The 16,210-nt window shown below is 31.1% G+C and overlaps 1 protein-coding gene across 1 annotated transcript in view; it reads right to left on the reverse strand.

Annotated features, from left to right (window-relative positions):
- Window positions 1-16,210, reverse strand: part of LOC118186226 (uncharacterized) — a 167,855-nt gene that overhangs the window by 114,174 nt on the left and 37,471 nt on the right. The window contains exon 2 of the mRNA XM_035356303.2: window positions 7,608-7,685. Coding sequence (XP_035212194.1) covers window positions 7,608-7,685 — 78 coding nt within the window. The remainder of the gene's footprint in view (window positions 1-7,607; window positions 7,686-16,210) is intronic.

Here is a 16,210-nt window from a genome sequence, read left to right on the forward strand (position 1 = left end):
TTTAATGTAAGAATTTTCTCTAAATTTTCTGATGTTAAAACATCGTCAACTGTTCCAGCAAATATTCCAATTTGCTTGATTTGAGTTCGATACATTAACGGAACTGATAATTTCCTTTTTGACATATTTATTTTACCTTAAACAATAAAATTACGTACAAAATAATTATGTAGATATGTCATGCAAATTTCAAACATACACTTAAAAATGTATAATAGGAACCACAGTTTAAGAAGGAATTTTACATGAAAATAATCTGAATACAACTAAAACTTCCTTATAGTTTTTCATTTACAACATAAAAATGCATACTTCGATTTTTTTTTTAACCGCATAATTTTAATGGAAGACTAGAATTGGACTTTCGGCTTTTAATATTAATATCTCCCCGGTTCAGTAATTAAGTAAGTTCAGTAATTAATAATTATTAAATAGCTTACCTTGAATTCCATCGACTTATATTTACCTGGAAATACTTGAATTTGACACAGTAAAAGGACTCAAAGAATTGAAGAAGATTTTGACTTTATCAGCTGTTAGAATTGTTTACATGAGTTCATGCTTTCTTAGCATCGAATACTAGTCGTTTGGCTCTATTTAATCTGTTGCCACAAACACACGGCAAAATTAAAAAATACATTACGAATTAAACATCTGGCGCGAGGGTAGAGCCATCTATAGAAAAAGATAAAATAAGGCATAAACATTTTTAAAAACTGAACATATATAATGTAACATAATCAAGACGTAAAGGTTTGTTTTGGTTTGGTTGATTATGGCAAAGCAAGCAGAGCGGTAGAATGTAGTTTTGAACCCTGTAGTTCCGGGTGAAATAAGTAAACTATACTGGAATGCCAGAGCTTTCATGAACTCCTTGTAAAGACTACATCTCTTTATGTTCCTTTCCTTGTTGTTTAAATTTTTAACTTTTTACTTTTGTTCCCATGTTATCTTGATTTATTACTGTAACATTATCATTTATCTTGATTCTTACTGTAAACGTTTGTTCTTTTTTAATTATATATCATTGTTCTTGTGTGATACTTGAGCTGTTTTATATGCTTGGATTGATCTTTCCTATAAAGCCATATGTAACATCAACACTGTAGTTCCGATCTGAGTTGGATTTTAGGCGAATGCGCTGGCTGCATTGGGAGCTTTAGATTCACAAAATCGGTTTGGATTGTCAATATATATATATATATATATTGTTGGTGGGAACTATAGCAAAATTTTGAACAAATAAGTGTAAAGAACTTCCTTGCTTGTACGTCCAGCTAGAAAAGTGGAATTTTCTCATTCAAATCCCGGGGAGGGCAAAAATGATTTCTCGTGTTTCCTAATTTTGAAAAAAATATAAATAACCAAACAGTGCACTCTGACTGAAATCAAATATGTTATTAACCGTAAGAAATAAATTAAATATAAACTTAGTAATGTAATACATGAATAAACGCACGCAAATTAGGACTCTGTATGTTCTTGTTTGTTTATTATTTTTTAGAAGCACTCAGAAAACAACTTTCTGAGATTCTGAAAAACTGCCAAACATCATTATCTTTAAACTATTTTATTCACTTACTACAGCATTTTAGAAGCAAATTTTTGTCATCAAGTATATCTTTTTAAATATTGAGAGTTTAAGGTTTATCAAACTTCTTTGTTAATAATCATTTTGTAAATTAGGTAATTCTAAATTTTTTGAAATTGGAATTGGTTTTCTACCTAGAGGTCGAGTTTTATTTTTTCAATTAGCATTCCATTATGGGGCATTTTCCTTTTAAAACTGTGCATTTTGGAACAAATTTCTTACTTCCCGGTGCTCCCAACAGCGTCTGCAATGGTCTCTTAGAACAATTTCAAATCACTCTGCTGTCCGCCCTATAGAATCTAATAAACAGTGCGCGTTGATGAGACATGACTAAACATTTTAGAGGAAACATTTTGCTTCGAAGTGCAATGGCGATAACTATATGAATATTTTGAAGTTAAAGTTAGCATTTCGTCACAAAGTCTATCAGTGACAGAGTGGCAAAGACTGCTTATAGTCGTATTTGATTCCGGATATGATTCCTGGCAAACGATTCGGCTGCTTGTTTTTTTTTTTTTTTTTTTTTTTTTTTTTCTGTTTTCTTCATGTATAATATGAAGCTTCTCTTACAACAACTTCCACCTCTCAGGCAGATAGCACTGCACGTTTTGTCATAATCAGTTAACTAAATCTTATATGATTGCAGATCCGCAAATTAGCATAACACAAATTTGTGTATTCGCTGAATGATCTTGCAGAAGTAATCAACCATTTAGACGTCTTTCACTGTACTCATAGTTAATTTTTATTCCTTCAGTACCTTTCCATTTGAAATAATATTGTTCTCACACTTTTAGCAATGTATATGAGACCTGTCAAAGTCCATTTTATATCTGAATAACCAGCATTAACGCATATACAGATGAATTAAAATCCCTTACTGTCTGAACACCCCAAACAATGTTTGATACAGTGTTACGAACAGTACTTAATACTTACTTGCAGTACTTAATATCACAAATGACGTTTTCTTCTCATGAAGAAAGTAAAGCATCCTACATTTACGACTGCAGTTTTATTAAGAAAACTAATTCATTAAGAGATAGATGAATATCACTCACTTTTGGGTAACTATGTATGAAATGATGCTGTACTTAACATTCATTCTTCTTTGAGCTTACCAGGACTCTTTTTCGATTTCGAGTTAACGAGAGTTTTTTCGATTAACTCGAAATTCGATTTCGAGTAAACCGAGTTAGCCTAAATTTAATATACACCAAATAGTATTTACCTGTATATTAATCATTCAATGAGCATTGATTTAAGCAAGTACTGCACTTTAATTTTCCTTCTGAATATTTTTTCCACCAAGAAGGAATGAAAGAATTTAAAACGATGAGTACAGAGGGTACAGCTTCAAAAAATCCATGCTTTATAAAATCAGCCGCTTATTAAAATTCAGAACCCAAGCAACAAATTCAAATGAATACAATATTATATAAAATAACTGCTTAATAAAAATCATCGCTACCAATTATAAAAATCAATTGTCTTTTAAAATTGTAAAGTCAAAACCCCAAGTTTGTGTTTCAAGTTCATTGATTTTGTTCAAAGTCTAACTTTCACACTTAGAACTGCAAATGCTAGAATTCAATCATGAACGGCGATGGGTTACAAGAAGTTTGACAGAACTGTCTCAGACCAGTTGGAATATACGGATGAAATGAGAACATTAAAAAACGTGAGGGAGAAACTATATAAAATATTGCCGTTTTTTTTTTTTTTTTTTTTTTTTTTTTTTTTTTTTTTTTTTCTCACACAGTTCGTTTAGTTCACCCATCCACATCGTGCTTTTGTTATTCGGTCGTGGCCGAAAATGTGGAAATACAAGTTTTTAAGCTTAAAAGATAAAGAAGACCTGTTGAATCAATATAATACTTTAAAAAAATGTATCCAACGTGAAGCTTCTGTACAACTCGGAATTTCATAATCTGCATTATCTTCGTTGTTGAAAAGAAAGGTGGCAATTTCAAATGAACTGGTGGCAACTGCAAATGTCTCACGTAAGCGGAAGCAAAATGGAAAGTCTACCGATGCCGCCCAACCGGAATAGTGGTTAGTGACTCTGACTGCCGTATCGAAGTGCCCTTGTTCAAATCCCGGAGAAGGCATGAATGTTTGTAAATAGATAGTGTTTGCGGCATGGGGACACTCTAAATATGTGTTGAGCTGAAAGTCCTCTCGAGAAGTTGGTGATAGGGCAAGAGGGGTGAGAGACCTTCTAAGCAGTTCCCACGGGGTGTTCTCCATCAAATTTGAGGATGGAATTGAACAAAGTTGTAGTGTCTCCCGTATTGTGCGCGAGGCTCTTGCCAACGACAGGGGCAATCTTGCACTCCTTGCCAACATGAATTTCGTGGACCTTGTTCTGATGTTTCTGTCAGACAATTGAGATAAGCCACAGCAACAAAACTCTAATGATGTAGAAATTGCTCTCTTGAAATGGTTTCGAAGTGCCAGGAACAAGGATATCGCGAAAAATCCTGCATTAAAAGACATTAGAATTAGCCAGAATGCTGGGAGAGGAGTTTGTCCCTACTGTCAGATGTCTCCCAAGATGGAAAGAAAGAAACAATATTGTTTTCAGAAAGTTACGTGGGAGAAACAAGATTCAGATTCTAATGAAGCCGATTATTGGATAGAAAAGCATTTAACCGGTCTTTCGCAAGAATTCAAACCGCATCAAATTTTTAACACTGATGAGACTGGTCTTTATTGTCGAGTCCTATCTTAGCACACTTTAATGTTTAAGAGTGAGTCGTCAGCTGGCTGTAAAAATATTAAACAACTTGTTACTCTATTATTAATGTGTAATATGGACGGAAAAGTTAAAAGGACTCCATTAGTTATCGGTACAAGCAAATACCTTCGTTGTCTGAAGGGTGTCAAGCATTTGCCTGTGACTTATTACAACAATAAAGATGTTTGGATGACAAGCAATAACATAAGTGATTTTCTTATGAAGTGGGATGAAACCTCCAGCAACAGAAAGTGCCACTCTTGTTAGATAACTACTCTGCCCATCCAACTGATCTCTCTCTGAAGAATATAAAATTAGTTTTCCTTCCTCCTAATTCAACTTCCATTCTTCAACCATTAGATCAGGGCGTTATAAAAGCATTCAAGAGTCATTACAGGGAAGGAGGTGCTTCAAAATGTTATTAAGGAAATTGATACGGCTGTTGCAGTTTGTTCGTCTAAGGAAATTGTTTTTTCTCTTAGATGCCACACATGTTATTTTAAATACGTGGGATGAAGTAACTTTGAAAACGATTTCAAATTGTTTTAAAAAAGACGGGTTCTACCCAAAGCAAATTTCTGGAAACTCTCAAGATGTGCCAAAAGGCAAGGGTGACGATGAAGAAGTGTATGATGAGACCTTCCTCGAATATCTTGGAATCAATTAAACTTATTGAAATGAAAGCGAGTCCGAAGATGAGAATCTCGATCCTCTACCAACAGCAACAGAGTCTCGACAAGCATTAAAAATTTTGAGAAAGACGCTCGTACTTAAAGGTGGCGATACAGAAAATTACAAGCAGTGCAGTGTCTTGGAGACACCGTTGCAATGCTACTAACAAGAAATATGCAACAAACTCGAATGAATTTTTAAATAAATGTTTGATATGCTTACATATTGTATTGATCTATTTAACATGTTCAAATATTGACTCTTTCTCTGAAATAAGACCACTTTTTTATCATCCACGAAAAAAAATAATGAATGTTTTATAAAAAGACGTGTCAACTTACATATTAAACAGCATATTTGAAAAGTGTATTGACCTCAACAGCAGGGCCGTGTGCAAGGACAGACAGGTTCAGAGTGAACACATTTCATTCGAAAATATTTATTGAAATTTTATGAAAAGTAAGTCTACTTTTAAATATTTTATTTTTATATCCCTTCCCCGAAAATATCCAAACTTTTAACCCTAACCTAAACGAAATTCTGTGTGTGTCCCAGCACCGCATCTAAAATTCAACCACTTTATAAAATCAAATAAGGTCGAAACGGATGTGACCGTAATAAGCGGTACCCTTTGTACATTAAAACGTTTTTCATAATACATTAAAACGTTTTTCATAACAACAAACGCAAGCAGATTAAGATTACGATTAAGAAACGCAAGCAAGATTAAAGCAAATTTTTAAATAAAATAAAAATAGAATTACATACCTTCATTTTATTATTTTTCTCTTGTTTTTTGACAATCAAATGACACTTTAAAAAACAATTCCTCTTGATAATACCTTTCTTATTTTTCATAAACTAATATAGCTTAAAATTCTGTACTTAATGAAGTAGCTTGTGATATTACCGCGAAATAATTTACTATAACTAGTAAACTATCCTTTTACTCTTCCGGAAATATGTAACAGAGCAACCTAATGATATTTAACAGAAATTTCAGAACTATTTTCTCTGCTTCAAGTTAATGCATTTAAATAAGGGAGCATATTCTCATGTTTGTTAATTTAATATAGTAACTCCTAAATACTGTGGAATATTTTGCCTTTAAGCTTTTAATAATGCAAATAAAACTTTGAAGCTAGTATACTGCCTCCTATGTTTGAAACATGCACAGGTTGTTCTATTGACCACTTAAGATCGCTCCCAAATTTATGTTTTACGAGATGAAATGATGAGATGCTAAGCATGCTTTGTATTTTATACCTCATATTTTTAAAAGCAATATCTAATGTGTGTGATTTATAACATAATATGCTTTCGCGCAACATATGTAGCATACAAAGGAGCGATTTAAGAAGTCTAAACATTTTCATTAGGTTTCATTAAATGGCTAGTTTTATTCTTCCAAGCAAGATAAAGTTACATCTGATTATAATATTGCAGGCTCATACCAAATTTTACTTAATGTAACATAAGGTTCCGAAAAAGAATACTTATATATATATCATTAAATTTAGTTGAAGAGAGTCATTGGAGGACGAGTGAAAGGAGCTTGAATTAACATTGTCTATTTTCTGTTTCCTAAGGCTTATTTAACTGATAATGAGCTGAAGCTACGTAAAAGTATTCAACAAGCATTTGCTTTAAACAAATCAGAAGAATTCGCAAAGAAATGGCTCTTGAATAATTCTACTTATTGAGGATATCTGTGAGCTTCAGTATAGTTTATAAAAGCTAAAATAAGACGATCATTTTACTTAAAAAATAATGTGAAGTAATGCTATACTAAGCTTATTATGAACTGCTTAAAAAACGAATAACTTAGAAAATAAACTGCATCCTCAAAAGCCTGTGTTTATCATATTTTCTGAAATAATAATGGTCTTTAGACATCTGGTTATTAAAGTGATTATACTCCAAATGTAAGAGTTATATGAGCAATGAAGTAACCTTGAAGGTGCGATACTTAATGCTGTAAATTGCTCCAGCAGACTATTGTCGTTTCTCGATAACTTATCATTGCATTTTTAAAGTGAATGTTTCAACGAATGCATTAGAATGCATTATGCCTTCACAAATAGTGCACACTTGAGGTATGCCGTGCCTTTAAAACGTTCATTTAAGTTGCACCTTAACTATAAATGAATTAACCTACGATGTCTTTTGGCGATTATTTGAATAATTCTACTAGTTATTTTGATTAAATTATCCTTTAATACTAAAAAGCCTGAGACTTAACAACTCCCTTAAAAGCCACCTGGTGTAACTTTCATCAATTTCATAAGAGAGCACTTAATTTATTAAAATCCTAAACAACTCTTCTTTCCTATTTTGATATTATTTACCTTTAGTAATTCTCAGTAACATTCGGACATACAAGATTACAAATTAGATTTATCCTACCCACGTAATTTGTATATATTTTAATATAGCAAACATTTAAGATGTTCAATTAGTAACTTTTTCCCAAGGATACAGATTTAATGAAAATTTGAGAATTAATATAATATTATAAATTAGCTTATTAGTCATTAAAAACATGAAACATAGAATTTAAAATTATAAGTTCATATTTTATATTATGGTTAAAATTTTTCTTACCTTCAATAATTAGTTGGATAACACCACTAGAAAAATGATGCGGATATAAATTGGAATTGGATACGACTGTGGGAAGAGCTGAAAAGAGAATATATTTATCACATGATGTAAAATAGTAAGTACTGATAACTTTTATTTAGAATAATCAGACATATATTTACGTTGTGCATTCAGAAATTTAAGGTAAATGTGAAAAATATATTCTTACCATTGCTGCACTTCTGATTTCTACACGTAATCGGATATTTGTTTTGGCCATCTTATAAATTATATGCATTTTTTAATTTAAAATTTCAGCTAAATTTGTTTGTTCTCAAATCGAACGCTATCCTTTCCCAGAATTTTAAAACCTAACTTTATTATGAAATCCAATCAAAATCTTCTTACAATTATATTAGGAAAAAATTCGATCTTTCTTCAAAATCACTGAGATCCTAGTAAAAGGTTGTCAATATTGTGAATGTGTGTATACCAAGAATCACAAATATAGAAGTTGTTTCTTATTACGCACGCAAGATTTTTAGAATTGGCTCCCTCAAAATCAGTTTGTTCGAAACTTAAGCAAAACAGCATAAATAACTTCAGTATTATGATAGGTGAATGATAGAAGGAAATGTGAAATTGCTGCTCATTATTCTAGAACGCTGCAAAGGACAACTCAAGAGAAATTTCAACAACTCAAGAGAAAAAAGTATTGAATAAGCATGGCATTTTTCTGAGATTATATACGTTAAGAAGACTAAGTTAATGATTCAAGCATATGAGGATAAAATTCAGGTGATCCGCAAAAATGATTACACTTAAATGGCCTCATCAGTTTTGTGTTTGATCATTCATACTCGCATCATAAATGGTATAATCAAATATAAGAAACTTGTTTTATATTTTAGGGCAATAACTGTAATATAATATTCTCTTAAACATCCGTCTTGAAATTTGGATAGCTTAATCAAGATTTATAGAAAGCAGTTCAAATTTTCAGTAGATGAAAGCGAAAAAGTAGCAATAATAATACAATTTATAGAATATAAATAAAAATAGAAGTTCCACCCTTTATCATGTAAGTATTCAAACTATAGAGTTTGTTAGGCCTTTTCAAGCAGGAAACATAAAAAAATCAGCTGTACTTCGAACCATTGATCTTCCAGCTGCCAGATGGACATGCTAATCCCTTGCACCACAAAAACACATACGAGAAAGGAATACAATAAGTGAGATTATTTCTCATAAACTGATGCAAAGTTTTCATAAAATGATGACTTTATGGAGAGTAGCTATTTATAAAGCTAAACCCACTCTGTACAAACAGTAGTCGACTTCAAGTTCTAGCAAAAGGATATAGGATTGAAAGGTGATGGCAAACAGTTCAAACAGAAGAAGAAAGATTTTACAAAGTCTTAGATAATACAATTTATTCTGCTAAAGCTTATGTTCTGAAGAAATCACAGAATAAATTATATGAGTATCTTTATGGTGTTGGAAATCTTAAAAAATTTCCCAAAGGAAACCTTTTCAAAATTTTCAAACATTCCTATAAACTAAGAGTGCTACATCTTCAGAGATTCATATGGTAAAAATTTTAAACTAATTAGAAACTGTCATAAAACCCATAAAACTGAAACATCTGTCATACAAGTTTCAGATCATATAATAAAAAATAATTTCTCCGCAATGAAATGCTGCTGTAATACTTATACAGCTATTAAAGCTGCTGGTTTTCGGTTGCATATGAATGAAACTTTTTCAGACATAAATTTTAGTAAACATTATTTATAAATAATCATTTCTAAAATACGTTTATGAGTCGAAAACTACCGTAAATGAGAAATGAAGTAACAGACATTTTGTATTTTTAGGGAATTTCTAAAATAATTTAATGTAAGAAAGCAAAAAATACTACAGTATAACATTCTGTTGCAAAGCGATTAGAATAATTTTAAAAATTTCATGAATAATGTTTTATTTGTATCTTCTGCAATTACGTTTCCCAATATTAAATAATTATAAAAAAATATAATTATAAAATTATAATATATTTTAAAATAATTGCATTTCATATGTACTCTCAATAATTTAAGAAAAACGGCTATGGTGCAAATGCAAATTTATGTGCTTGATGAAAACATATATGGCAAAGTCAGATTTGAGAATCCTAATCTAATACAAATCATGAGATGTCTTCAGCCACCACATTTTATCATTTTATGGATTTATCGCTCATCGCTAATGACGATGACTTCAATTGATTTCGCATCACTAAATCAGCAACTGGTATGTTGCGAAAAGTAAACAACAGTTTGAAGATTATATCGTATAATGTTAATATAAGCCTCAAGGTACTGAAAATAAAAAGAACTCAAATTTTGGATCTTCCACTGATTCATAAGCATAGATATTGCACAGATATTGGTTGAAGGCTGCACGTAAACTTGCAATATGAAGTTATGTAGATATCCTGAAATACCACCGGTATATCTAGAGCTTTGAAAATTGCAAGTTTTATTTTTTCTTCAAATATTCCCTAAAGTCATTTTGCAGCAAAGAAACGTACGATCGCGTCTAAGCACCGTACTCGATTTTTTTGAAGGGCAAACAGATATCAACGATGATCAGTTTCTTTCATTAAGTATTATTATTAAAAATTTGCTTTTGAGTTTTACATTGAATGTTTTATATTATAAAGATGATTGCTAATACTTATTTTATGGTAACAAAAGACTATCATAACATAGTAAAATTAACTACAAAATTATCCTGGCTATCAAATCATTTTTAAAGTATTACGCACTTAAGTACGATTTTTAGCTCCGCAAGCCTTCATCTGTAAATTTTTATACTGCAATAGAAGACACTGACTCAAAAATATCGAAATATGTATTCTTTATCTGTAATAAACACACTTCTAACATAAAATTCTTGTGAAAGAAGTAACTTAATTGATTAATTCATATACGCAACCTATTTTCGAGTTATAGCCCCGGAGGAATAAGAAAAGCCATACGTAACATCAAAAATTAGAAGGAAAAAGTAATTTCAAGATCTATTTACTGCATCTACCAAGCAAAATTTTGTTAATTTTTATTCACATTTTCCACCTTTTTACCTTTGCTTTACATTTTCTTATTTCACTGCAGACAATGTATTATAATCACCTTAGCATTATATGCCCTCTAGGGAAGGATTTACTTCAATAAAATAAGATACGGAAAAAATAGAACATGGAAAGGCGTCATTTTCTATGTATGTAATGCAGAAAAATTGCTCATTTCAAAGTCAGCTGTGAAGAAAGAGAAATTCGCTGGTTGTTTATTCTTTAGAGGTGACAAGCGGTATATTTTGGTATCCTATTTTTAAACTTTGCCGGAAATCAACTCTTTTAAGCTGGATAACAGAGTAGCTCCAGGGTAAGGAATTGGCCTTAGGATACACAAATTTAATTACATCGGCTGAAGGAAAGCTATTTTTGTACTTACACTTGATCTTAATTATCAATTATGCGCAACACTTCCTCAGTAGCAAATCTTCTATTCTCTGAAGCGAAAAATTTTGTGTATCAGAAAATGTTTGCAGGGCTTCTTTCTTTCGGATAAGTTACGCTGAAATGGATGATCGCACATTTTGATGTTACCTTATTAAACATTTCTACTAAAAAGCCTCTTCAATATTAAAATTCACTATTTCAGAATAAGAAATTATTCCTAATTCTGTTTACGAGAAAATTATTCATGTTCAAGATTGGAAATAAATGAATAAATGAAATTTATTTTTTATTTAAGGAGCCCGGCTTACAATTTCCTCCTTGCATAAGCTCAATTTACCTTGAAATATATTTATTTCTATTTCGTCATATATATTTTCTAATGAGATGGTGAGGTTATCATTACTGTTATTTCTTCTAATATTTTTTTCATGTTTCACTTATTCTTCCTACTTCCTCTTTTGAACACTCACTCAGCGTTGGTTGAAATTAATTTAATTTAAGGTAAATTGTCTTCTCACACAAAAAAAGGAGTGACCCTTTCTTCGTTCGCTCTTTTCGATAGCGAGATATCACCCGATATTCGGGTGAAACCACACACATTACAAGGAGTTATAATACTCTGCTTACTCCTTGATGGTACGATTTTTATATACTTATTTTATATTTATTTTATTTTCAAACTGAAAATTGGTGTTTTCTGCATGTAAATTTTATGGTTGAGGTAAAGTTTTAGATTTCTGGTTAATATTTTCTCTTGAAAAAATGTTTTACACTACTTTTTAACATGCTATTGTGATTTTAAACATCTGACATATACATCTGTTTAGATTTGCTATCTATGTACAAAAACATTTATTGGTGATGAATAAGATTATGAATCAAAGTAGACCCTATGTACAAAAACATTTATTGGTGATGAATAAGATTATGAATCAAAGTAGACCATCACTGAAATAAAAAGCACAGTTTAAAGACAATCATATCTTCATTGTTTGGACATATAGTTTTTCTTTCCAAATCTAACGAAATATATATTTCAAAAAATTACATCCACATTAAAATATTGGAAATTCGGTGTCATGTTACAATATTTAACACTCCGAAATACTTAACACAACCACTATCTCACAGTACTTCTGATATGAAATTCCTTTGAATACATACAATATATTTTATTTTACAGAAACATGGTTTTTCCCCTTATGTATGTGTGGTAAGTAATAAAAATAAGGAAATCAATTCAACGTATACATAAAACTGGAATAGCAAGAAATTCAGACTGAAAACTTGATTTTGTATAAAAAATTAGGTCTTTCAGGTACTTAAAACTTTGAATAAATATTCAGAAATTTTCAAAATTTTATTTGTGAAATCATAAATGCTTAGTTTATAAGGTATTTCTCCTGCCTTCTTGGCATGCCTTCGTGGTGTGGTGGTCTGCACGCTGGACGCGTATTCCAGAGGTCCGCGGTTCTCAGCAAAGGCGGTTGCATATTTTTCATCTTGCCTGCTTCCAAAAAAATACCTAATGCCTCTACAAGTTTCATAAAAGAAATTTAAAAATCATATGTAGTGATATACATTCTGAATTTTGTATACATATTTTAATTTAAAAAAAAAAATTTTTATGATTATTCATAGCTTTCATTCACGAGATTAGAACATGAAATTATGCAAGCTAAATTTTCCATTAAATAATCATAATAGTCGAAAATTACTTTATTAAAAGTATTTCTTGAAAAATTTTATAATCACGAAAATCTGAATGTGTTAAAACAGCTGATCATATATAAATGTCTCAGTAAACCTGTATTATAATCTGCTAGATTTAGCTTCCTAAAATGTTACTTATAAATGAATATTTTAAGACAATTTGTGAATTGATGTTACTGGTAGTTTGTCTACTTGAGCATAATATGCAAAAAAAAAATCGAATAATAAATTTTAGTATACATTGAAATAATAAAAAATTTTAATTTACTTTCTCTTACATGAAAATTATTCAGCTTTATTTGCAATATATGAGATTCAGAAAATAAGTAACCATAAAATACTCTCATGCTATTGTTTTTAACTTCATATATTGCACAAAATGTTGAGAAAGAAAAGCTTTTTACTTTTGAGAAGTTATATGCATACAAATCCCTGTACATTAATCATTACAGGTGAATAAATGTTTACATATATTTTAGACTATAAATTATTTTTATATATGCTAATTCTAATTCCAAGTCTCATATGCAAAGAATAAAGTAAATTTTAATGTTAAATAATATGGATTAGCTCACATGTGTAAGATAAAACTTCATTTTTCATAATTCTGCCGAAAATTCTTATGTATTTTATTTATTGATTAAATCTAAGTAGAAATCATTAACATAACTGCAGAATTATAATAATTTCCATGAACAAAGTAATTTAAATATAAATGAAAACAAGCAAATGGATGAAAAACTTTTTATTACGAAATATATGTATACATACATATATAAATGGACAATATGACACTAAAAATATGACAATAAAATGACATGACAAAAAAATTACATTAAAAATCTAAAAATTAAAAAATCTATAAAAAAGTACTATAAGTTGAAAACGATACGACTTCACCAGAGAATTCAGTAAAGTATACGATTTTTATTTCTTGCTGACATGCTGCAATTCTACCAAACAATTTGCTCACTTGTGTTATAAAAAATCAAAACTATAGTATGGATTTCTTTTTCACCTCTGTTCTGCCTATTTGAAATAAAAATGCATGCAAAACTGAATTTAAATAATTAAAATCGATAGTGTTGTGTAAATTGTACAAAAATAAAATTAATTTTAAGAGTGTTTACAAAAAGTACCATCCATGCATATAGCTTTTGTCGTGTTAGCAGTACGTAATAAATAAAACTACGTTACAGCATTACACTCTAAAGCAAATTTACAGATACCTTAAAAAAAGAGCAAACTAAAACTACTTTTTATTACATCATTCAATTTTTTACACATAAATCTAACTATAAGACTATAATTTATAATGCTTAAGATATTTATATTAAGAAATAACTGTATATATGTTAGCGAACTTACTTTTGGCAAAGGAGGTGCATCCGTTGTTACGACTGTCATCGCTTGAAACGGCGAGCTTCAGAAACATGTTCGGGCACTCTGTCTCGACAGGGAGTCATTCTGTCTCTCAACTTAATCCCTTCTCCATTATCATAATTGCAGGTGGCAAAACATATACTGTTACCGAGACAGTAAACCTGCGTTGTTTAACGCGAAATGAAGCAAAAGCTGCTGTCACTCTGCAAATCCCACTCTGAGGGATTTAGAGTGAAGGTTCGAAATATACCGTATACTGGAAGTCCGTACTGAACAAACTACACAGCTCATTACAACATAATTCTCCCGCGCTTACAAGATTTATGCTAATGTAAAACGTTAACGTAAAACTGAAGTGTTTAAAGCATGAAGATTCGCAAAGTTCTGTTGTGAGCTTCGAATCGCGCGCTTTCTAATCACGTGAGCAAAACACAGTTCTCAAAGGCTAAAGCTCATTGTGATAACTCTAGAATCTGAACGAATTAGTGAGGTTTAATTTATTTGATTCTGGCAAAATATTCGAGGAGCTATCTGCCTTCGTGGAGGACTTTCTAAGGGAAACTGGCTCGTATAAACTTTGTACATGGGGGAAATCTACGAAAACGCACATGCAGCAAACCGTTCGCCGGGATTCGAACCCCAAACCGAATGAGAATAGTAAGAAGGTCAGCGGTGCCAAAAGCTTTCTCCTAACTTCAATTACTCTATTTTTGTATATGTTAACTAATATGTATCCTGGTAGGAACGAATAAAATAAAAGTGAGAGAAAAAATAAAAATAAGAAGATAATGAGTTGATAAACATAAAGCCTTACAAAAGGAAAAATAATAATAAATATAAATAACATATATTTTTAATTAAGACACAATAACACGCCGAATAAATACTAATTCAGAAGTCAAACAACAAAAATCAGCGTTAATTTACAAAATTTTCACAGGACTAGTTTCGATGGTTTTACCGAACCATCATCTTCAGCTGCAAAACCGCAAATGAACAAGATAGGAAATAATGTTTAGATAAGATAAGAAAGCCTGGACAAGAATAAGCAAGTGGCGCCATCTGTTGGCGAAACCAGAACTAAAACATAATTTCTCTAAAAGCCGAAGCCAAATTTGGATTGGAATTAGGATCGTTAACTAGAACAGAAAGATTTTTATGAATGTGAAATGCCTCTAGAAAATCCAGTTCTCCAATGGAAGATGTTTTTTGAATAATTTTGGCAGCAGAAAAATTGAAAGTGTGATTTTCGGACCAACAATGTTGAGCAACAGAAGACTTCTGTGTTTCCTTTTTTCTAACATATGCCTCATGTTCTTTGACGCGAAATTTTAAGGCTCTCTTAGTTTGGCCAATGTAAATTAAACCGCACTGGCACGGAATCCTATAAATACCCCAGGAATTCATATCCGGAATGGGGTCCTTGAGTATAGAAGTTGGAATTTTATTGATGGGAGAGTAAACAACCCGAAAGTTAAATTTCTGCAAAATATGTGCAACTTTATAGCTAATTGATGGAAAGAAGGGAATGACAACAGAATTTTTATAATCTCCTAAAATAAGAGTGTGGCTTTTAGTGTGTTGAGATGAGAATTTTTTAACTGCTTGATTAATAATGTTGGGTGAAAAGCCCCTGTCAATAGCTATTGCTTTTAAATAATTTAGTTCTTCATCAAGGGCTAGTTTGGAGGAACAAACTTGAAGAGCACGGAAAACATAGGAATAAAATGAAGCTAACTTTTGTTTAGTCGGATGTCATGATTTAAAGTGTGGTGGAAGGCAAACCGATGAAGGTTTACGGTAAACTGTAGTACTGAAGTTGGATTTGTTACGTGTGACCAGAATGTCGAGAAAAGGAAGAGAATTGCAAGTCTCAAGTTCAAAAGTGAACTGAATAGCAGGATCAATAGAATTCATTGTTGAAAGAACTTTATTTAAATCATCTTTATTACCTTCAAACAGGGTAAAAGTATCGTCTACGTAGCGGAAGCATGTCGGGAAGTTTAAAGTTTCAAACAATTTTGAT

Source organism: Stegodyphus dumicola, chromosome X1, assembly GCF_044657685.1.
Source record: "Stegodyphus dumicola isolate Sdum_Otavi_A_Nest chromosome X1, ASM4465768v1".
NCBI classification, from domain to species: Eukaryota; Metazoa; Arthropoda; class Arachnida; order Araneae; family Eresidae; genus Stegodyphus; species Stegodyphus dumicola.